Genomic DNA, 22,493 nt, shown 5'->3' with positions numbered 1-22,493 from the left:
GTATTCTAATTTTTTGTGCTTAAGTTTGAAAATTTTGTGAGTAGACGGGATATGGTTTGATTATAATCAGAGCCCAGGTGTTCAGGTCCATAGTGGTTTCAGTTCATTCATGATTCTAAGGTGTGGGATCTGAGGTGACACTGGTAGTCCATAGAGACTTCATACCAGTCTAAACCCCTGCAGTTATATCTTACGGGATCAGAGAACTCATCTGCTTTCCTTGTGCATGAGAAAAATTGGGCCCCAAGATTAGGCTTTAGAGACTTGAGTAAGTTGAGTCATGTGATTTGTATATTTTGTCTGCAATAAATAAGCTTATTTTAATGCAGTGTTTTATTTCTGCAGATATTTCAAAATGAAAGTGGATTATGTAATAATACTGTCCATTTTATGAGTTTAGTTACCAGTTCATTTGTTGCCACTCTGTTAAACTCTAATAGTTTCACTAGCCCTTATAAAAGGACATTACCCTATCTTTATTTGTAGATACTAGTTTCAAAAGTATGACCCCTTTACCATCTTCACCATCTTTAAATGTATAGTTCAGGAGTGTGAAATGTATTCATATTGTTGTGAAACAAATCTTCAGAACACTTACGTCTTGCAAAACTGAAATCCTATACTGAATAAACAACTGCTCCCCTTTCCTCTCACTTCCCAGCCCCTTGTGACCACCGTGCTGCTTTCTGTTTCAGTGAATTTGATCATGTTAGAAACCTCACAGAAGTATTTGTCTTTTTGCGACTGGCTTATTTCACTTAGTGTAGAGTCCACAAGGTTCATTCATGTTGTAGCTGTTGACAGGATTTTCTTCCTTTTTGAGGCTGAATAATATTCCGTTATATGTATATACCGCATTTTATCTAGCCATCCATTGATAGACAGTTGGGTTGCTTCCTTCTCCTGGCTGTTGGAATAATGCTGTTAGGAACATGAGTGTGCAAATATTTCTTCAAGACCCTGCTTTCAGTTCTTTTGGATATTTACCCAGAAATAGGATTGTGGGATCATACGGCAGTTACATTTTTAATTTTTTGAGGGCCCACCATTATGTTTTCCATAGTGATTGCAGCATTTTACAGTCTCACCAGCAGCACACAGGATTTCCAGTTTCTCCACATCCTTGCCGATAGTGAATTTTTTTTCCTTTCTTTTTTTGATAATAGCCATCCTAATTGTGAGTATATGACTCCTCTTCAAGTGTATGTAAAACATAATAACCAACATTTATTGAGCACTTTCTGTGTGCTAATACAAATATATCATTTAGTCATTGTAATCCTGTGAGGTGTACATTGACCTGTATGAGGTGTTTGTACTGTTTTATAGACTGGAAAACTGAAGCACTGAGAAATGAGCAATCTTGCCCTTGGACCCTCAGATGCTAAATTGTGGAGCCAGAAATTGAACTCAACTAATCTGAATCCATAGATACTTCTCACCGTCAACCATTGGGATATTCTTTATCATTGTTTTTCAGAACTGAGTGTTTTAATCTGATAAAGAATACTAAATGACAAGCATGCTTAAGACAGATAGCGATCTTTAGGGTTAGTAGTCTTTAAATGATTGTCACTTTGAAGGAAAATATTTATAATGGTGAATTAAGTTTATGATGATGGAATTCACACATTTTGAAAACAGTGTGTTTAGTAATCAGGGTTTGAGATCTTCCAGCTATAGTGGTAAAATGTCAAAATTTCTTAAATTTCTTTTGCATTATTTTGGTCCCACTGATGTTACGTTTTAGTCTCTTGCTAACTGTGTGTGTGTAACTTTGCAGGCTAGATTTGAGTAAGGAAAACAGGATATGGATCACATCGTTGGCTAAAACTTTATGAAATTGAAGGAGAATTTTAGTAAGTTTTCACTTGATGGTTTTGATTTAATTAGATTGAGTTATTTGCTAATAGTTTGCTTACTACTGCTCTGAAGCAGTGTTTTGATTATGTCGAATCTGGTTGAATTCTCTTTAGAACCTTGGAATCAGAGTTGTAAAAGCATCTAAATATTTCTTCTAAGCCATTTCCTTTCTGCAGGGTCATAGTTTTTCTCAGTGCAGAATCCAGACTTGGACCAGATATTACCGTTAGTTGTCACGTCTCTTTACTTAGGGCACATTTCCACAGCCTTTCCTTGTCTTTTGTGAGATTGACTTTTTTTTTTATTATTTGGAGACAGGGTCACACTCTGCCACCCAGGCTGGAGTGCAGTGGTGGCTCACTGCAACCTCTGCTTCCCAAGCTCAAGCAATCCTGCTGCCTCAGCCTCCTGAGTAGCTGGGACTACAGGTATGAGCCCCCATGCCTGGTTAATTTTTTCTAGAGACAGGTGTTGCCCAGGCTGGTCTGGAACTCCTGAGCTGAGCTCAAAGCAATCGGCCTGCCTCAGCTTCCCAAAGTTCTGGGATTACAGGCGTGAGCCCCTGCGCCCAGCTGAGATTGATGATTTTGAAAAACGCAGTTCCTTCCACTCTTACTTTTTTTTAATATAATTTTCTCATTTTGGGTTTGTCTGATGTTTGCTTGTGATTAGATTCAGGTTATGTATTCCTGGCTTAGGATTCTGCACATCCAGAGGTACACAGAGTCATCTGCTCTTCATTGATGATACTGATTTTGATTACTTAGTTGGGTGTTGTCTGAATTCTGTATCCTATAGTCATTGTTTTTTACCCCTTGTGGCTTATAGGCAATATGCGGGAGAGACACTTTAACACCATGTATATATCCTACTCCTTAGCAAAGTTTCCACCCATATTTAGCATCCATTGATGATTCTTGAACCGGTTTATAATATGGTTGTTGAAAAGTAAGATTTCTAACAGTAGCACTCCTAGGTTTACCAGTTAACACTTTGCATTTTATTCTAATCAAGAGCCTTCCTTCTTTTTTCCCGTGTCTTTCATGAACTTGCAGATACCTGGTTTTTTTCAATGACTTATCATTTATTACCATCCTTAATGATGTTTGTGCTCTGAGTGATCCAGTGGGGGCCCTTTCAAGCTTGTGTCCTTATGACATGCCTTCATCATTTTTTGGAGCACTTTCTTAATTTTTGGCATAACAAGATGTTCCAGGTTTATCTTGTACCTTTCCTGCCCCAGCCCTGGAATCAGCCATTTCTCTGAGAAGCTCTGGTTTCTTTTAGTACACACCTTGTTTTACAGAATATGCTTGTGAGTCGTGTATGATTGTTAGTCTGTTAGTATCTAAAGTGTTGAAGTAATTTATTTTTGCCTACTAGCTTGACATCTTTCCTTTGTTTAGTGTGTGAAACAATAATACAAACTTTTAAATTTTATAGGATATTCTTTCTTCTAGGGATCAAAAATGACTTTTTAAATGAACATTGGTTTAGAAGAGAGAGTATTTGTGCTTGAGAAGATTTGATTATTGTAGTATATCTTAGTATGTCATCTGCCCTTCACTGATGATGTTAATTTTGATTACTCAGTTGGGTATTGTCTGAATAATCATACTTGCTTTTAGTAAATGAACTGATAGAATTTTTTTCCTCTGAAATGGTAGAGTTATATTTCAGTGTTCTTCAGCTTTCTAGTTGCCTTTCCTGTAACCCTCCAAAATAAATTTATTATAAAAATGATGCATGTTCTATATAAAACATTTGAGATCAGATTATTATATGTAAAATACCATAAGAAAATCCTCACACCAGAGGTTACCTCCTACTTCATCCATGGGATGAATATCCTGGAATGGTGTGTGTGTGTGTGCGTGTGTGTGCGTGTGTGTGTGTGTGTGTGCGTGTGCGCGCGCACGCGCGCGCACGTGTATACACACCACCCCCACCTTCATTTTGCAAAACAAACTTCTAAGTAAAGCAGTTATTTCCTACGTGAGAATTGATACTTAAAATCAGCATGTAAGGTGAAAAACCTCATCTAGTTAAAATTATCCCTGAAAAGCCTTCAGAAATTTAACACTAGCTCTTGTTAATTACAGCACAATTTTTTTTTTCCTCTAGTGGAAAGGAATGATTTCTTCACTTGAGCCCTAGATGAAGCAACTGGCTTGTTTGACTTCTTGTACTAAAAACACGTAATTATAGAATCACACTCAGCACAGTGAGATATAGCAAGATGCTCACATTTTGAGAGGCACATGAAAACTCAGACTACCTAAAGGAAGAATCTTCTCCTTTTTTTATTTGTGACAGTCACTTATTGGGTAGACAGAGTTGCCCTTTTTTGTGGGGGAGATATACTGCAGTTGTATTTGTATAAGTGTGAATAGTATGATTTCTCTGTACTATACATACTGTTTTTATCTTCTAAAGTTTATCAACAAATGTCTTTCCATGTCAGTAGATTTGTACCATTTTATGTATGTATGTATGTATTTTTTTTTTTTTTTTTTTTTTGAGACGGAGTTTTGCTCTTTTTGCCCAGGTTGGAGTGCGATGGCTTGATCTCAGCTCACCACAACCTCCGTCCGCCTCCTAGGTTCAAGCGATTCTTCTGCCTCAGCCTCCTGAATAGCTGGGATTACAGGCATGTGCCACCACGCCCGGCTAATTTTGTATTTTTAATAGAGACAGGGTTTCTTCATGTTGGTCAGGCTGGTCTCGAACTCCTGACCTCAGGTGATCCACCCGCCTCAGCCTCTCGAAGTGCTGGGATTACATGCATGAACCACCGTGCCTGGCCAGATTTGTACCATTTTAAGTGACTGTTTATATAGGGTTTTTTTTTGAGACAGAGTCTTGATCTGTCGCCAGGCTGGAGTGTAGTGGTGCAAGCTCGGCTCGCTGCTACCTCTGCCTCCTGGGTTCAAGTGATTCTCCTGCCTCAGCCTCCTGAGTAGCTGGGATTACAGGTGTGCGCCACCACGCCCAGCTAGTTTTTGCATTTTTAGTAGAGACAGGGTTTCACCATGTTGGCCAGGATGGTTTCGATCTCTTGACCTCGTGATCTGCCTGCTTCAGGCTCCCAAAGTGCTGGGATTACAGGTGTGAACCACCGCACCCGGCCTATATAGATTTTCTGTAGTTTTTTTAATGGTTTCCTAGGAGCATTTAGGTTTGTAATTTTTGTGAATTATAAATATTGTATTTGCATATGCATTTTTGTTTCAATTCTTTACTATATTCTTAGGACAAACTCTAGAAATGAATTGTTTGGTCAAAGGGAGTGTGCATTTTAAGGCTATTGATGTAATTTGTTAAATACTCTTAGGAATGTTGTATTTATTTTTTAGGAAGTATGTGGAAGAATGACCAATTCATCATACCTTAAACAATATAGAGTATTATCCATCTTTTAAATATTTTCTACTCTGATATATGGAATATACCTTTAGTCATTTTTATGTTTTATTGTGCATTTTGTTGATTAAAGAAATAACCAAAGCTGTAAGAAAGTCTTTAATTATTTTAATTTCTTTTGTAAATTATCTGTTTAATTTGTGCCCCTTCCTCCTCCTCTTTCCTTTTTCTTAGAAGTATAAAATCTACATTAGGCGTATCAACTCTGCCGTGTAAATTGCAAATAACTTCCCGTGTTATTTGCTTTTAAACTTGGATTTTAAAGAAAACATATACATATATATGGTTAGGTTTATCAGTATTTTTCTTTATCAATATAGTGCATTCTGCCCTTAATAACACGTTTGGAAACATCCCCAATACTCTAAGCCCCAAGATTATTATAATCTATTGCCAAGATTGTAAAAACGTTCACCTGTGTTGAAATTCTTTCAAGACTTTTTTTAACATTTTAATGCATTTGGAAATTATCTTGATACAAAGTATGAGATTGCCTTTTAATATGTTTATCCCTCATGCAGTTTAAAAAATTAATAGATTTTTTTCAGCAGTTTTGAATTTACAGAAGAATTGAGTGGAAAGTACAGTTCCCATATCCCAAACCCCCACTTCCCTTTTCCATCTTGCAGGCCATGTGTGGTGGCTCACGCATGTAATCCCAACATTTTGGGAGGCCAGGGTGGGAGGATCCTTGAGCCCAGGAGTTTGAGACCAGCCTGGGCAACATAGTAAGACCCTGTCTTAGGAAAAAAAAAAAATTTAACCAGGCATGGTGGCATGCACCTGTCGTCCCAGCTACTTGGGAGCCTGAGGTAGGAGGATTTGTTGAGCCCAGGTCAAGGCACTACTGTACTGCAGCTTGAGTGACAGAGTGAGACTCTGTCTCTTTAAAAAAAAAAAAAAAAGGCTCAGGTAGCTCTTGCATATTATCCCAGCGCTTGAGGAGGCCAACGTGGCGGAATTGCTGCAGCCAGGGGGATCACAGCTGCAGTGAGCGTGATCATACCATTGCACTCCAGCCTGAGTGACCCTGTCTCAAAAACAAAAAAATCTTGCATTAGTGTGGTATATTTGTTAAAATTGATAAGCCAATATTAATATATTGTCATTAGCTAAAGCCTGTACTTTACATTAGTAGTCACTCTATGCATTGTACATTGACAAATCTGATGTGCACATTTTTTGCTTTGACACATATCCACTATTGCAGTATTGTACAGCAGGGGTCCCCGACTCCCGTGCCACAGACCTGTACCTGAGCAGCAGGCGAGCGATTGCCACCTGAGCTCTGCCTCCTGTCGGGTCAGTAGCGGCGTTACGTTCTCACAGGAGCATGAACCCTGTTGTGAACTGCGCATGTGAGGGATCTAGATTGTGCCCTCCTTAGGAGAGAATCTAATGCCTGATGATCTGAGGTGGAACAGTTTCACCCCAGAAGCTACCCCACCCTCTTTTCTGTGGAAAAATTGTCTTCCATAAAACCGGTCTTTGGTGCCAAAAAGGTTGGAGACCGCTGTTGTTTTTCACCATCCTAAAAATCCTGTGTGCTCTTCTTCCCCTGTACCCCACTTCTGCACCCCCCACACAAACTCCTGGAAACTACTGATCTTTTTACCGTCTCCATAGTTTTGCCTTTTCCAGAATGTCATAATTGGAATCATAAGTATGTAACCTTTTTAGATTGGCTTTTTTCACTTAGTAATATATTTACGGTTCCTCCATGCCTTTTCATACTTAATACCTCGTATCTTTCTTTGACTGAATAATATTCCATTGTGTAGACATACTACAGTTTATCTACTCACCTGTTAAAGAACATATTGGTTGCTTCAAAGTTTTATCAGTTAGTATAAAGCTACTGTGAGCATTTGTGTGCAGGGTCTTGAGTTGACTTAAGTTTTCAGCTTGTTTGGGTGAATACCAAGGAGCGCAGTTGCTGGAGCATATAGTATGAGTGTGTATAGTTTTTAAGAAATGCCAAAAGTGCCTTCCAAAGTGGTTGTACCATTTTGCATTCCTGTCAGCAATGTGTTGCCCTGTGTCCTCACCAGCATTTGGTAGTGTTGGTGCTTTGGATTTTAGCCATTTTAATAGGTGTTTAGTAGTATCTTGTTTTAATTTGAAATTCCCTGGTGATATTTGATATATGCTCATTTGCCATCTCTGTCTTTGGTGAAGTGTCTGTTTGTATCTTTTGCCTATTTTTTTATTGGATTGTCTTCTTATTGTTGAGTCTTAAAGAAGTTTTTGTCCACTTGAATATTAGTCCTTTATTGGGTATGTGTCTTGCTAGTATTTTCTCCCTGTCTGTGGCTTGTCTTTTCATTCTCTTTTCCACATCAAGTAAAATTATTATCTTCTCAGAGATTAGAAATGTCACCGGTATTATGGTAAATTATTACATACTCTTGGGCCTGTATTTAGATTTTCTCCTCTGACTCTAAGTTAGTATTGCCTTATTTCTTTAGTTTGAGAAATGTTTCTTGGCTTGTGGGTTTCTCTGTTTAAGATTATGTAAGTTGTCACCAAAAGCTAGAACATTTCTTTGCCTATTTGAAAGTTCCCTTTCTCCCATTCCTTACCCCCTTTGAGAGTATTTCTGGGATTCTACACTTTCCCTTTACTCCCATTGTTTGCAGACTTTGAATTCTAGCAAGAAAATAACAAAGGTAATGAAAAGTTTTTATGTAAAAGAAAATTGTATATTTGAAGGCTTCTGAAATGTGTGATCTTGGAGATTTCCAGTTTTTTTTGTTTGTTTTTTAATAAATAAGAATGTTTCTGGCCTATTCTGTTGGACCTAACTGCTTTTCTTCAAGTTTGATTTTTGGAAGTTTCTTAGTGTACATGTTAGAGCTTTTTGTGGCCTTATTTAGATCTGTGTTCAGGAATTGGACTTGTGGAAACCCAGCTTAGGCCAAAACAGGGAAAGCACTTGCAGATTATGAATGGAAAATGAGGAATAGACTGTGATAAGATTGACCTAGTAGGTTTCAACAAAATTAATGTTTTCAGTTGTGAATCAACTAAAATCTAATTTTTTCCTAATACATATTTTAGTATTTCTGCATTTTCTTGTTTTCTCTTCCTGCTTGCTGTAGTGCATCATTATTTTCAAAGAAAATTTTTCGCGGGGTAGTAAATAAAAATGTAATAGGTGATTTCTATTCTTTGGTATTTGGTAAGCGTTCTGGATCTTCAGATGAATATAGAATCACTTGTAGCTGTTGGCAGTCTCTTGACTACCCCTCTGTGCTCCCATTTTCTTTAAATTTTCGTGGTGAAGGTTTAAGTTTAGAGTTGTACTCAAGTTAAATTTTTGCATAGGTTTATTGAAAGACTATCATTTTATACTAGGTAGTAAATTTGGCAATTCCTGATAAAATAGTATTGAGAGATGTGACTTCTGAAGCATTATTTTGCTATGGTTGGATTTTGTTTTACATTGATGTGTGTTTGCGTGTATGCATAGCGCATATGTGTGTGTGCGTATGTGTGTATATAATATTCTTAACACCCTGTGAGGTCGGTTAATATTATCCTCACTGTACAAGTGTTAGTTTTTACCAGCCCTTTACTTGGAAAGTTTTGCAATTCCTCTGGTTATTAAAACTGAAAGGGGGCTGGGTGCGGTGGCTCACACCTGTAATCCCAGCACTTTGGGAGCCTGAAGCGAGCAGATCACCTGAGGTCAGGAGTTCGAGACCTGCCTGGCCAACATGGTGAAACCCTGTCTCTACTAAAAATACAAAAATTAGCCAGGCATGGTGGCACGTGCCTGAAGTCCCAGCTACTCGGAGGCTGAGTCAGGAGAATCGCATGAACCCAGGAGGTGGAGGCTGCAGTGAGCCGAGATCATACCACTGCAGTCTAGCCTGGGCGACAGAGCGAGAGTCTGTCTCAAAAAAAACACAACTGAAAAGGGAGTTAAGTTTGTCTCTATTTTGTGAAGTTCATTTTTAAAAGGACTAATGCTTTTAAAATAATGAGAAGCAAGAAGTCTAAGTTATTCTGTCTAAATGTTGCTTACAGTTATGAGTTATTCTATACAGGGTAATGCCTAATTTTACTATTCCTTTATCCAAAATTATACAAGTTGGTGAATAAGGAACTAAGCATGGTGAATCTAAGCATTATATAACTGCTACTTATAGCTTCGGAATAGCGTGAATAATTAGTGTTAATATACTAAGTTTTTATAATTCTAGCTGATTGCAAAGTCATTTGATTTTTTAAATTATCCTGTGCTATTATAAATAAATTTATCATTTGTTTTAGAGTTTTGTCATGACTTTAACTGATTGTTTCTAAAGTAGTATAAAATATTTAATTTACTGTTATAAAATATTCAGACTAGAGGATATCCGAAAGCCCTTCTAGTTCTTTGATTTTAACTTCCTCTTTTTTTTTGGCTTTGGCTAGAAGGGCAATTAAAACCACTTGAGGGATTTACATTCCCAGCTTAGATATTGGTGGTAAATGGTAATAACTCCTATCTGTAGAATTCACAGTAATGATATTAGCTACCATCTGTTAGGAGCCTATTCTGTGCTATAGTGCTAGGCATTTTATATGCATTATACTCAAGCCTTGAAACAATTCACAGTGGTAAGAGGCAAGTTACCAGAGGTTAAGCAGTTTGCCTGAACTTGTAGCTAGTTGGTGATGGAGTTGGGATTTGAATCAAGTGCTGACTTTGAAGTGTAAAAAGCCTATGAATTTTACACTGTGCCCTGCAGGTTCTGATATGATTGTGATATAATGAAATAAGATAATATTCACTGTTTAAGTACATTATACGATGGGAATTGATTTACTAATCTAGAGTAAAAATTGTGCTTTTGAGTTATGTTGTTATAGCATTGCATAATTTAGTTAGAAAATATAAATACTTATGAATTTTTATTTTCCTCCTTCTAGATATTCAAGAATTTTATGAAGTGACCTTACTGGATAATCCAAAATGTATAGATCGTTCAAAGCCGTCTGAACCAATTCAACCTGTGAATACTTGGGAGATTTCCAGCCTTCCAAGCTCTACTGTGACTTCAGAGACACTGCCAAGCAGCCTTAGCCCTAGTGTAGAGGTGAGATAAAAAATGTGTTCTGAAGCTATTTTTTGGTGATCACTTTATTTGTGTTACTATGTTTCTTTATTTTATTAAAATAATATTTTATACAAGTGGATTTTGTTATGGAAATATAATTTATAATAGAATAAAGAGAATGGGGTTAAAAATATTTTTGAAAAGCAAAGCTCAGATTCTCTGTTGCCCCTGTTTTAAAATGTTATGAATGTTTGAAGTCTGAAATACTTGATTTAGACTATTAAAAAATTCTTTGCATGATAGACCTCAACAAGGCTTCACCTGTGTGGTAATTAAAATGGAAGTGGTACTTTGAAAATGGTACTTTGAAAAGATAGTTTTGCTCTGGTATTCTTTCGTAGAAATAGGGATATAGTTTTGTGGTCTGGGCTTCTAAGTTGTACCCATTTATCTCAAGGAATCTCTTCTTTATTGGCTTGAAGGATGGCATTCAAACTCACTAGAGACTGAAGAATAAACCTGAACATCAGCTTTGGTTTCTACATTTTCTGTAAAGTTATTTCTTTGAGTATTCATAACTATCTTAGTAATATTCTTTTTTGTGTGTGTTATACTGTTGCCCAGTTGGATATGGTATAGCAGAGGTATGAAGCATTTTGTAACGAAGATTCTGCCTAAGACGCATTAGTCATTTGAAAGTGGTTATTTGTCTGAATTTGAATCTAGTCCTTTCTAGTTAGTGTAAGATAGTGCTGTGCCTGGAAAATGCGACGTTTCTGTTTGGTGAATAATAAATCAGGGAAAAGTGGTGGTAGGCCGCAACCAGATAGCACTTTGGTAAAGAAGTTAGATGGCTTCTCAGTTTTAAGTAACAGAACTATAGAATTTTAGAGCAGGAAGAATCAGAGCACATCTGATCCCTTGTCTTCATTTTAAAGATGAGGAAACTGAGATCCATAATAAAATAACTTGACCCACTTTATTTAGCTAGTTTGGGCAATTATACCTTTGAATTTCAGGACTCTTAACACCCAACTCACAGTTCTCTTTATTAATCCTAGACCTTGTATGTTTCTTTTTGATTAGTATAATGTTTATTGTGTATATCCTTATTTTCTTTACGCTTTTTTTCCATCACTTTTTCCAGGATAATTTCCATTTCCATACTCTTTGGGTTAATACATCACTTGCCTTTATAATAGTCTGAGGTCTATTTCAAATGGATTTTTAAAATGTCTTCAGTCAGTTACTGCTATGGTTTGAATGTGTGCCCTCCAAAATTCAGGTGTTGCCAATGTGAAGATAATGAGAGGTGGGACCTTTAGGAGGTGATTAGGCCATGAGGACTCCTCTATCCTTCATGGGATTAAGGCCCTTATAAAAGAGCCTCCACAGCTTGGGCATGGTGGCTCATGCTTATAATCCCAGCACTTTGGGAGGCCGAGGCGGATGGATTGCTTGAGGTCAGGAGTTTGAGACCAGCCTGGCCAACATGGTGAAACCACGTCTCACGTCTAAAATACAAAAGTTAGCTGAGCATGGTGCCATGTGCCTGTAATCCCAGCTACCAGGGAGGCTGAGGCAGGAGAATTGCTTGAACCCAGGAGGCGGAGATTGCAGTGAGCTGAGATGGCACCACTGCACTCCAGCCTGGGCAACAAGCGAGACTCCATCTCAAAAAAAAAAAAGAGCCTCCACAAAAACTTTTGCATTTTAGCTTACCTTTTTGCTTTCTGCCATGTTGAGATGTAACAAGAAGGCCCTTACCAGATCAGATACCTGGATCTTGGACTTCCCAGCCTCCAGAATTGTGAGAAATTATTTTCTGTTTTTCATAAATGACCCAGTCTCAGGTATGCAGCTGTAGCAACACAAAATGGACTAAGACAGTTATTTCACATTTATTGTCTTAGTTCTAGGTTAGAAAATTGCTTATGTAAAAAACATGTTAAACTTTAAGAGAATTGAATTGCTTACTAGTATTTTTTATTGTCTGATTTATGATACCTTTGATTATAAAGCCTCGAATTCTTATACTCGATTTACTTATTTGTATAGGCGATTGTTTAAGTAATGGCTGGATCAGTGTAACCATTGATAGTGAATATTTGACATTATTGGTGGAAATGTAAATTACTGCAGCCATTATGGAAAACAGTATGCAGGTTTCTCAAAAAAACTAAAAATAGAACTGCCCACCAGCAATCCCATTAGTGGGTATCTGTCCAAAAGAAAGGATATCAGAATATCAAAGGGATACCTGCACCCCCATGTTTATTGCAGCATTATTCACGGTGGCCAAGATATCGAATCAATCTAAATATCCATCAACAGATGAATGGATAAAGTGTGATACACACACACACACACACACACACACACAAAATGGACTACTATTAAGCCATAAAAAGAATGAAATCCTGTCATTTGCAGCAACATGGATGGAACTGGAGGTCATTATGTGAAATTAAGCCAGGCACAGAAAGATAAATATCACATGTTCTCATGTGGGAGCTAAAAATGTTGATCTCATGGAGGTAAAGAGTAGAATGATAGTTACCAGAGACTGGGAAGGGTGGGAGAGGGAAAAGATGAAGAGAGGATGGTTAATGAGTTTAAAAATAGTTAGAAGGAATACATTCTACTGTTCAGTAGCACAATAGGGTGACTACAGTTAACAATAACTTATTGTCTATTTCAGAATTGTTTAGAAGATTTGAAATGTTCCCAGCACAAAGAAATGATAAATGTTTGAGGTGATGGATATTCTAAATACCCTGATTTGACCATTACACATTGTATGCATGTACTAAATATCGCATGTACCCTATAAATACATACAATTATATATCAATAATCATATTTTTAACTGTAGGTATTCGTTAAGATTGAAAAAGTGGACAGTTTTGTAAGCTGAAAGTTTTTTTCCATATACATTTCATTCAGGAAGATCAGTAGTGCATTGAATTTCATCAAAAATGACATTGGTAACACTTCAATTTTTATAAAATGACGAGGCACTCATATCTAGAGTGCTATTTGCAGCTCTGGTTTCTACACCTCCTGAAAGATATATTATGAAAATGATAAAGGCACTTCAAGGGAATAGGAGAAAAAGAACTTTCATATTGTGAGCGTCAGATCTTATTAGTTTGGAAAGTAGATGAGAAGAGAATATGGTCACAGAGTGTTGTTTAGTGCATGGCACATGGAAAATGCTGTAGTAATGTTTGAAATCTGTTCGTATTCATGAATGGACTCTAAGGGGAACATTGGGATATGTCCATCAAGGCCTAGATTTTTAAAAAGTAGCAAAAACCTGTATATATCAAACTTGAGTGAGCAAGGTCAGTTAGTAGGAAGTACCATCTTATAGAGATGACAGAAAATCCTGACAAATGTTTGTCTGAAAATGTAAATAGTTTTGAAACACACTGATGGATGATATTTATAATGATTTTTTTTAAAAAACCTGGAATGTTTGGGGATTTAATTTCTACTTTTTGAAGGTGCTATGAGAGAAGGTAAGCATGTTCCCTTTCACCCATCCATTCGTGCTTCATTTGGAAAACTTGGCTAAGTGATCATTTGATCCCTTGTTTCATTTGCTACTTTAGACTCTTGGGGCATGATGTTTAGGACTAAAAAGGGACTTAGAGAATCCACTTACTCAAAACAAATAACTTAAAACTTAAAGTTTATTGTACTATAACTTGAAAAATTTGAAAATCAAAACCATTTTGTCTTAAACAGAATTTAGGTTATACTTGTATACTAATTCTTGGATATAGTAATCTTTTCCAACAAAATTGCATGCAGCATGCCTATTTGACTTCATGTTTGCATTTGCAGGACTAAAAAGAGGATTATTTTTGCTAAAAGTAGTTAAGATTGCTCAGTTTTCACAAAGCTTTGACTGTTATTCTCTTAAAATGCAAATCTTCATCTTTAAAGCATCTATCCAGTTTTCTTTGTCTTTTTTTTTTTTTTTTTTTTTTTAAAGTTAACTGATCTAATTCTTGCCAGGTCATTTGTCAGTTACTTTGTGACCTTATAACTTTGTTTGTTCCATTTCTTCTGATGTAGTAAATTTAAAGGGACAGGCTTAGTATCCCATTTTCTTAAAAAATTTTTTTTGTATATATTATCTTTTACTTTGAGCATATGTCTAGTGAGATGTTTGGAATAATGTTTGTTTAGTGTTTAATGATTGTTTCAGAGTGATAGGGATTTTTTTCTTTTTTGTACTTTTCTGTATTACTTTTTTTGTTTTTTTAGAAACTGTGTCTCACTCTGTCACCCAGGCTGGAGTGCAGTAGTGCGATCATAGCTCACTGTATCCTCAAAACTTGGGGGCTTCAGGGATCATCCTGCCTCAGCCTGCTAAGTAGCTGGGCCTATATGTGTGCACCACCACACCCAGCTAAAATCATTTCTTTTTTGGGGGGGGGACAGAGTCTTGCTCTGCCACCGAGGCTAGAGTGCAATGGTACGATCTCGTCTCACTGCAACCTCCACCTCCCGAGTTCAGGTGATTCTTCCACCTCAGCCTCCCGAGTAGCTGGGATTATAGCACCCACCATAATACACAGCTAATTTTTGTATTTTTGTAGAGATGGGGTTTCACCATGTTGGCCAGGCTGGTCTCAAACTCCTGACCTCAGGTGATCCACCTGCCTTGGCCTCCCAAAGTGCTGGGTGGCCTCAGCCACCATGCCCGACCCTAAAACCATTTCTTTAAACAGTTTTTTGAAGACTGGGTCTCACTATGTTGCCTAGGCTAGTCTCAGACTCCTGGTGGTGGTCTCCAGCAATCCTCCCACCTCAGCCTCCAGAGTAGCTGGGATTACAGGCGTAAGGTACCACACCCAGCTCTCTCTCTTAATTTTTAAAAATAACATGTCATTTTTAAGAGAACAATTCTATTCTAAAATAAGAGTGAATTAGTTTTAGAGATTATAAGAAAGGATATATGACTTAAAAAAAGGCAAGAGTAAAGAGTAGGAGGAATTGCCTGATTTAATGGGATATTTCAGTAGAAAAGGGTTGATTTATAAGGAAGGATAGATGGCTCTTAAAAAGATGAGGCCAGGCCTGGTGGTTCACACCTGTAATCCTAGCACTTTTGGAGGCCCAGGCAGGCGAATCACCTGAGGTCAGGAGTTCAAGACCAGCCTGGGCAACATGGCAAAACCCCGCCTCTACTAAAAATACAAAAATTAGCCAGGTGTGGTGGTGTGTGCCTGTGGTTCCAGCTGCTTGGGAGGCAGAGGCATGAGAATCGCTTGAACCCAGGAAGCAGAGGTTGCCAAAGAACCCAGGAAGGCAAGATCGTACCACTGCACTCCAGCTGGGTGACAGGGTGAGACTCCCTCTGGAAAAAAAGGCAAGATGAAAGAGTAGGAGGAATTGCCTGATTTAATGGGACATTTCAGTAGAAAAGGATGCACCCTACTCCTAACATCACAATATATTTCAACTAGACTAGAGATTCAAAGGTTAAAAAAAAAGAAACCATAAAAGTAAGATTTTGGGGCTGGGCGCAGTGGCTCATGCCTGTAATTCCAGCACTTTGGGAGGCCAAGTTGGGCAGATCGCTTAAGCTCAGGAGTTCGAAACCAGCCTGGGAAACATGGTGAAACTCCATCTCTACAAAAAATGCAAAAATTAGCTGGGCGTAGTGGCTCCCTCCTGTGGTCCCAGCTACTCAGGAGGCTGAGGTGGGAAGATCTCTTGAGTCCTGGAGGTCAAGGCTGGAGTGAGCCAAGATCGTACCACCCCACTCCAGCCTGGGCGACAGAGCGAGACCCTGTCTCCAAACAAGAAAAAAAAAGTTAAAAATTAAAAAAAAATAAAAATTTTGATTTTTAATGGGGAAGGCTTTTCTAACCATGACCAAAAAACACCACAAAAATTAAAAGGTTAAGAATGCTGCTGACTTTATAGAATTTCTTTGTGGACTTTGACTTCAAATTTTGATTGTAGAACTTCTGAATCTTGAAAGATATAATATGAAGATAAAATATATACTAGGATGAAAATTTGTCACATATATGAAAAAGGATTAATCTTAATTTCCAGTCCTTTCAACCTAAGAAACCTCTTATAGAAACTAAGAAAAAGGCCCGTATTCAATAGGAAACTGACTCAACAATGTAAGTATTGTAGTTTGAAGAAAAAGAAATAAATGTGGGCCAATAAGCCTATGAAGAAATGCTCAGCCACACTTAAAAATGCAAATTACATTGACAGCAAGGATATTTTTAACAAATTTGATTGTCAGAGATTAAATAAATAGGAGGAAACAGAAGCTCCTATACAGTTAGTAAGGGAGAATACAGTAGTGCAACTAATTTGAAAGACAACTTTATATTCGTATCCTTTGATCCAGCGTATGCTACAGATTTACCACAAATTATTGAAGGTCTTTGTACAGGGATGCTCGTTGCAGCCTTAATTAGTAGAAACCAACAAGGCATGTAAAAGATTATCAGTAAGAAATCGGATAAACACATTACAGTAGAGCCATTTAATGCAAGACAAAGTAGCAGGCAAAATATATTCTGTATATCTGTTATGTGCTATTAAATGAGTGAAAGCAGGTTACGTATCAGGAGGCGCAGTATGACTGTGTGTGAAAAGAAAACCAAGAGGTTAGACATGTCTGGAAGAATATACACATAGTCTGCTTTCAATAGTACTCTTTTAAAATTGATAAATAATTATACATATTTATATGGTGCTTGTGGTATTTTGATACATGCATACCATGTTTAATGATCAAATCAGGATAATTGGGATATCCATCATCTCAAGCATTTATCGTTTCTTTGTGTTGAGAATATTCCAGATTTTCTCTTCTAGCTATTTTGAAATATACAATAAATTGTTGTTACCTATAGTCACCTACTGTGCTATTGAACACTTCTAATTGTATTTTTGTACCTATTGACCAACTTGTCTTCCTCCCCTCCTTCACTCTACCCTTCTCAGCCTCTGATAAACTACCATTCTACTCTCCAACTCCATGAGATCAGCTTTTTAGCTTCCATATATGAGTGACAACATGTGATATTTGCCTTTCTTTGTCTGGCTTATTTCTCATAAGATATCCTTCAGGCTCATCCATGATGCTGCAGGTGACAGGACTTCATGCTTTTTTATGGCTAAATAATATTCTATTGTATATATATGCTACATTTTATTTTATTTATCATTTGTCTGTTGAGGGACACTTAGGCTAATTCCCTATCGTGGCAGTGGTGAATAGTGGTGCGATAAACATGGGCATGTAGATATCTCTTTGATGCACTGGTTTCTTTTCTTTTGGGTATATACCTAGCAGTGAGAGTGCTGGATTAAATGGTGGTTGAGAAGTGACCATGCTATTTTCCGTAGTAGCTGTACTAATTTATATTCCCATCAACAGTGTACCAAAGTGTCCCTTTCTCTGCATCCATAGCCAGCATCTGTTATTTATGGTCTTTTTGATAATAGCCATTTTAACTGGGGTAAGAGAATATCTTTTTTCTTTTTCTTTTTTTTTTTTTTTTTTTGAGACAGAGTCTTGCTCTGTTACCCAGGCTGGAGTGCAGTGGCGCGATCTCTGCTCACTGCAAGCTCCACCTCCCAGGTCCAAGCGATTCTCCTGCCTCAGCCACCTGAGTAGCTGGGATTACAGGTGTGCTCTGCCATGCCCAGCTGATTTTTTAAATATTTTTAGTAGACACAGGGTTTCACTATGCTGGCTAAGCTGGTCTCGAAGTCCTGACCTCGTGATCTGCCTGCCTCGGCCTCCCACAGTGCTGGGATTACAGGCGTGAGCCACTGTGCCCAGCTTATTATGGTTTTGATTTCCATTTCCCTGAATATTATTAGTAATGTTGAACATTTTTCATATACCAGTTAACCATTTGTATGTCTTTTGAGAAATGTCTAATCAGATCATTTGTGCATTTCAAAATCAGATATTTGCTTTTTTGTTGCTCCTTATATATTCTGGTTATTAATCCTTGTCAGATAAATTGCAGATATTTTCTCCCATTCTGTAAGTTGTTTCATCACTCTGTTGGTCATTTCCTTTGCTGTACAGGATCTTTTTAGCTTGATGTTATCTAATTTACCTATTTTTGCTTTTGTTGCCTGTGCTTTTGAGGTGTTACCTAAAAAATATTTGCCCTGACCAACGTCCTGAAGCATTTCCCCAATGTTTTCGTATCGTATCGTATCGTATCGTATCGTATCGTATCGTATCGTATCGTATCAGGTCTTAGATTTAAGTCTTTAATCTATTTTGATTTGTTTGTTATGTTTTCATATTGTTAGTGATGGGAGTCTAGATTCATTCTACGTATGGATATCCAGATTTTCCCAGCACCATTTATCGAAGAGACTGTCATTTTCCCATTGTGTCTTTTTGGCTTCTTTTTCAAAAATGAGTTGGCTTAAATGTGTGGATTTATTTCTGTGTTCTCTGTGTGTTCCATTGGTCTGTGTGTTTTTAGATCAGTGCCTGTGTGGATTTATTTCTGTGTTCTCTGTGTGTTCCATTGGTCTGTGTGTTTTAGATCAGTGCCTGCGTGGATTTATTTCTGTGTTCTCTGTGTGTTCCGTTGGTCTGTGTGTTTTTAGATCAGTGCCTGTGTGGATTTATTTCTGTGTTCTCTGTGTGTTCCATTGGTCTGTGTGTTTTAGATCAGTGCCTGTGTGGATTTATTTCTGTGTTCTCTGTGTGTTCCATTGGTCTGTGTGTTTTAGATCAGTGCCTGTGTGGATTTATTTCTGTGTTCTCTGTGTGTTCCGTTGGTCTGTGTGTTTTAGATCAGTGCCTGTGTGGATTTATTTCTGTGCTCTCTGTGTGTTCCGTTGGTCTGTGTGTTTTTAGATCAGTGCCTGTGTGGATTTATTTCTGTGTTCTCTGTGTGTTCCGTTGGTCTGTGTGTTTTTAGATCAGTGCCTGTGTGGATTTATTTCTGTGTTCTCTGTGTGTTCCGTTGGTCTGTGTGTTTTTAGATCAGTGCCTGTGTGGATTTATTTCTGTGTTCTCTGTTGTGTTCCGCTGGTCTGTGTGTTTTAGATCAGTGCCTGTGTGGATTTATTTCTGTGTTGTCTCTGTGTTCCGTTGGTCTGTGTGTTTTTAGATCAGTGCCTGTGTGGATTTATTTCTGTGTTGTCTCTGTGTTCCGTTGGTCTGTGTGTTTTTAGATCAGTGCCTGTGTGGATTTATTTCTGTGCTCTCTGTGTGTTCCGTTGGTCTGTATGTTTTAGATCAGTGCCTGTGTGGATTTATTTCTGTGTTGTCTCTGTGTTCCGTTGGTCTGTGTGTTTTTAGATCAGTGCCTGTGTGGATTTATTTCTGTGTTGTCTCTGTGTTCCGTTGGTCTGTGTGTTTTTAGATCAGTGCCTGTGTGGATTTATTTCTGTGCTCTCTGTGTGTTCCGCTGGTCTGTGTGTTTTTAGATCAGTGCCTGTGTGGATTTATTTCTGTGTTCTCTGTTGTGTTCCGCTGGTCTGTGTGTTTTAGATCAGTGCCTGTGTGGATTTATTTCTGTGTTCTCTGTGTGTTCCGCTGGTCTGTGTGTTTTTAGATCAGTGCCTGTGTGGATTTATTTCTGTGCTCTCTGTGTGTTCCGCTGGTCTGTGTGTTTTTAGATCAGTGCCTGTGTGGATTTATTTCTGTGTTCTCTGTGTTTTTACATCAGTGCCTGTGTAGATTTATTTCTGTGTTCTCTGTGTGTTCCGCTGGTCTGTGTGTTTTTAGATCAGTGCCTGTGTGGATTTATTTCTGTGTTCTCTGTGTGTTCCGCTGGTCTGTGTGTTTTTAGATCAGTGCCTGTGTGGATTTATTTCTGTGTTCTCTGTGTGTTCCGCTGGTCTGTGTGTTTTTAGATCAGTGCCTGTGTGGATTTATTTCTGTGTTCTCTGTGTTTTTACATCAGTGCCTGTGTGGATTTATTTCTGTGTTCTCTGTGTGTTCCGCTGGTCTGTGTGTTTTTAGATCAGTGCCTGTGTGGATTTATTTCTGTGTTCTCTGTGTGTTTTTAGATCAGTGCCTGTGTGGATTTATTTCTGTGTTCTCTGTGTCTTCCGCTGGTCTGTGTGTTTTTAGATCAGTGCCTGTGTGGATTTATTTCTGTGTTCTCTGTGTGTTCCGCTGGTCTGTGTGTTTTAGATCAGTGCCTGTGTGGATTTATTTCTGTGTTCTCTGTGTGTTCCGCTGGTCTGTGTGTTTTAGATCAGTGCCTGTGTGGATTTATTTCTGTGTTCTCTGTGTGTTTTTAGATCAGTGCCTGTGTGGATTTATTTCTGTGTTCTCTGTGTGTTTTTAGATCAGTGCCTGTGTAGATTTATTTCTGTGTTCTCTGTGTGTTTTTAGATCAGTGCCTGTGTGGATTTATTTCTGTGTTCTCTGTGTGTTTTTAGATCAGTGCCTGTGTGGATTTATTTCTGTGTTCTCTGTGTGTTTTTAGATCAGTGCCTGTGTGGATTTATTTCTGTGTTCTCTGTGTGTTTCAGATCAGTGCCTGTGTGGATTTATTTCTGTGTTCTCTGTGTGTTTCAGATCAGTGCCTGTGTGGATTTATTTCTGTGTTCTCTGTGTGTTTCAGATCAGTGCCTGTGTGGATTTATTTCTGTGTTCTCTGTGTGTTTTTAGGTCAGTGCCTGTGTGGATTTATTTCTGTGTTCTCTGTGTGTTTTAGATCAGTGCCTGTGTGGATTTATTTCTGTGTTCTCTGTGTGTTTTAGGTCAGTGCCTGTGTGGATTTATTTCTGTGTTCTCTGTGTGTTTTAGGTCAGTGCCTGTGTGGATTTATTTCTGTGTTCTCTGTGTGTTTTAGGTCAGTGCCTGTGTGGATTTATTTCTGTGTTCTCTGTGTGTTTTAGATCAGTGCCTGTGTGGATTTATTTCTGTGTTCTCTGTGTGTTTTAGATCAGTGCCTGTGTGGATTTATTTCTGTGTTCTCTGTGTGTTTTTAGATCAGTGCCTGTGTGGATTTATTTCTGTGTTCTCTGTGTGTTTTTAGATCAGTGCCTGTTTGGATTTATTTCTGTGTTCTCTGTGTGTTTTAGATCAGTGCTGTGTGGATTTATTTCTGTGTTCTCTGTGTGTTTTAGATCAGTGCCTGTGTGGATTTATTTCTGTGTTCTCTGTGTGTTTTAGGTCAGTGCCTGTGTGGATTTATTTCTGTGTTCTCTGTGTGTTTTAGATCAGTGCCTGTGTGGATTTATTTCTGTGTTCTCTGTGTGTTTTTAGATCAGTGCCTGTGTGGATTTATTTCTGTGTTCTCTGTGTGTTTTTAGATCAGTGCCTGTTTGGATTTATTTCTGTGTTCTCTGTGTGTTTTAGGTCAGTGCCTGTGTGGATTTATTTCTGTGTTCTCTGTGTGTTTTAGGTCAGTGCCTGTGTGGATTTATTTCTGTGTTCTCTGTGTGTTTTAGATCAGTGCCTGTGTGGATTTATTTCTGTGTTCTCTGTGTGTTTTAGGTCAGTGCCTGTGTGGATTTATTTCGGTGTTCTCTGTGTGTTTTTAGTACTATGCTTACTTGGTAACTGTAGCTTTGTAGTAGGTCAGGTAATGTGATGCCTCCAGTTTTATTATTTCTGCTCAGGATTGTTCTGGGTATTCGGGGTGTTTTATGATTCTGCATGAATTTTAGGCTTTTTTTTTCTATTTATATGAAGAATGTCATTGGTATTTTATTAGGGATTGCGTTGAGTCTCTATATTGCTTTGGGTAGTATGGACATTTTAACAATATTAGTTTTTCCAATCTATGAACATGGGATATCTTTCCATTTTTTTTGTGTCCTCTTCAGTTTGTCTTAGCAGTGTTCTAGAGTTTTCATTGTTGAGATCTTTTACTACTTTGGTTAAATTTATTCCTAGGTTTTTTGGGTTTTTTTTTTTTTTTTTTTTTTTTTTTGGTAGCTATTATAAATGTGATTGTTTTCCTGATTTCTTTTTTAGATTATTTGGTGTTGGTCTATAGAAATACTACTGATTTTTTGCATGTTGATTCTTGCATACAGCTTTTTAAAAGTTTTGCCTGCTATTTGCAAGTCCGCCTTTTTAGTCCTTCAGTGTTTATCTTATTGGAAGGGGAGTTTTCTGACTGAATGGTGTTGAGGGATACTTTTCCCTTTCTCTTTGACCTTGTG

At 37.9% G+C, this 22,493-nt stretch overlaps 1 protein-coding gene across 9 annotated transcripts in view; it reads left to right on the top strand.

The window, feature by feature from the left end:
• DLG1 (discs large MAGUK scaffold protein 1) overlaps positions 1–22,493 on the top strand; it is a 271,361-nt gene that overhangs the window by 5,479 nt on the left and 243,389 nt on the right. For all 9 annotated transcript variants that reach the window (XM_024241216.3, XM_024241214.3, XM_024241212.3 and 6 more), the window contains exon 4: positions 10,207–10,373. In XM_024241216.3, the coding sequence (XP_024096984.1) occupies positions 10,207–10,373 (167 nt within the window). The remainder of the gene's footprint in view (positions 1–10,206; positions 10,374–22,493) is intronic.

This window comes from Pongo abelii, chromosome 2 (assembly GCF_028885655.2).
Source record: "Pongo abelii isolate AG06213 chromosome 2, NHGRI_mPonAbe1-v2.0_pri, whole genome shotgun sequence".
NCBI lineage: Eukaryota > Metazoa > Chordata > Mammalia > Primates > Hominidae > Pongo > Pongo abelii.
This window is presented reverse-complemented; position numbering and strand designations above follow the sequence as displayed.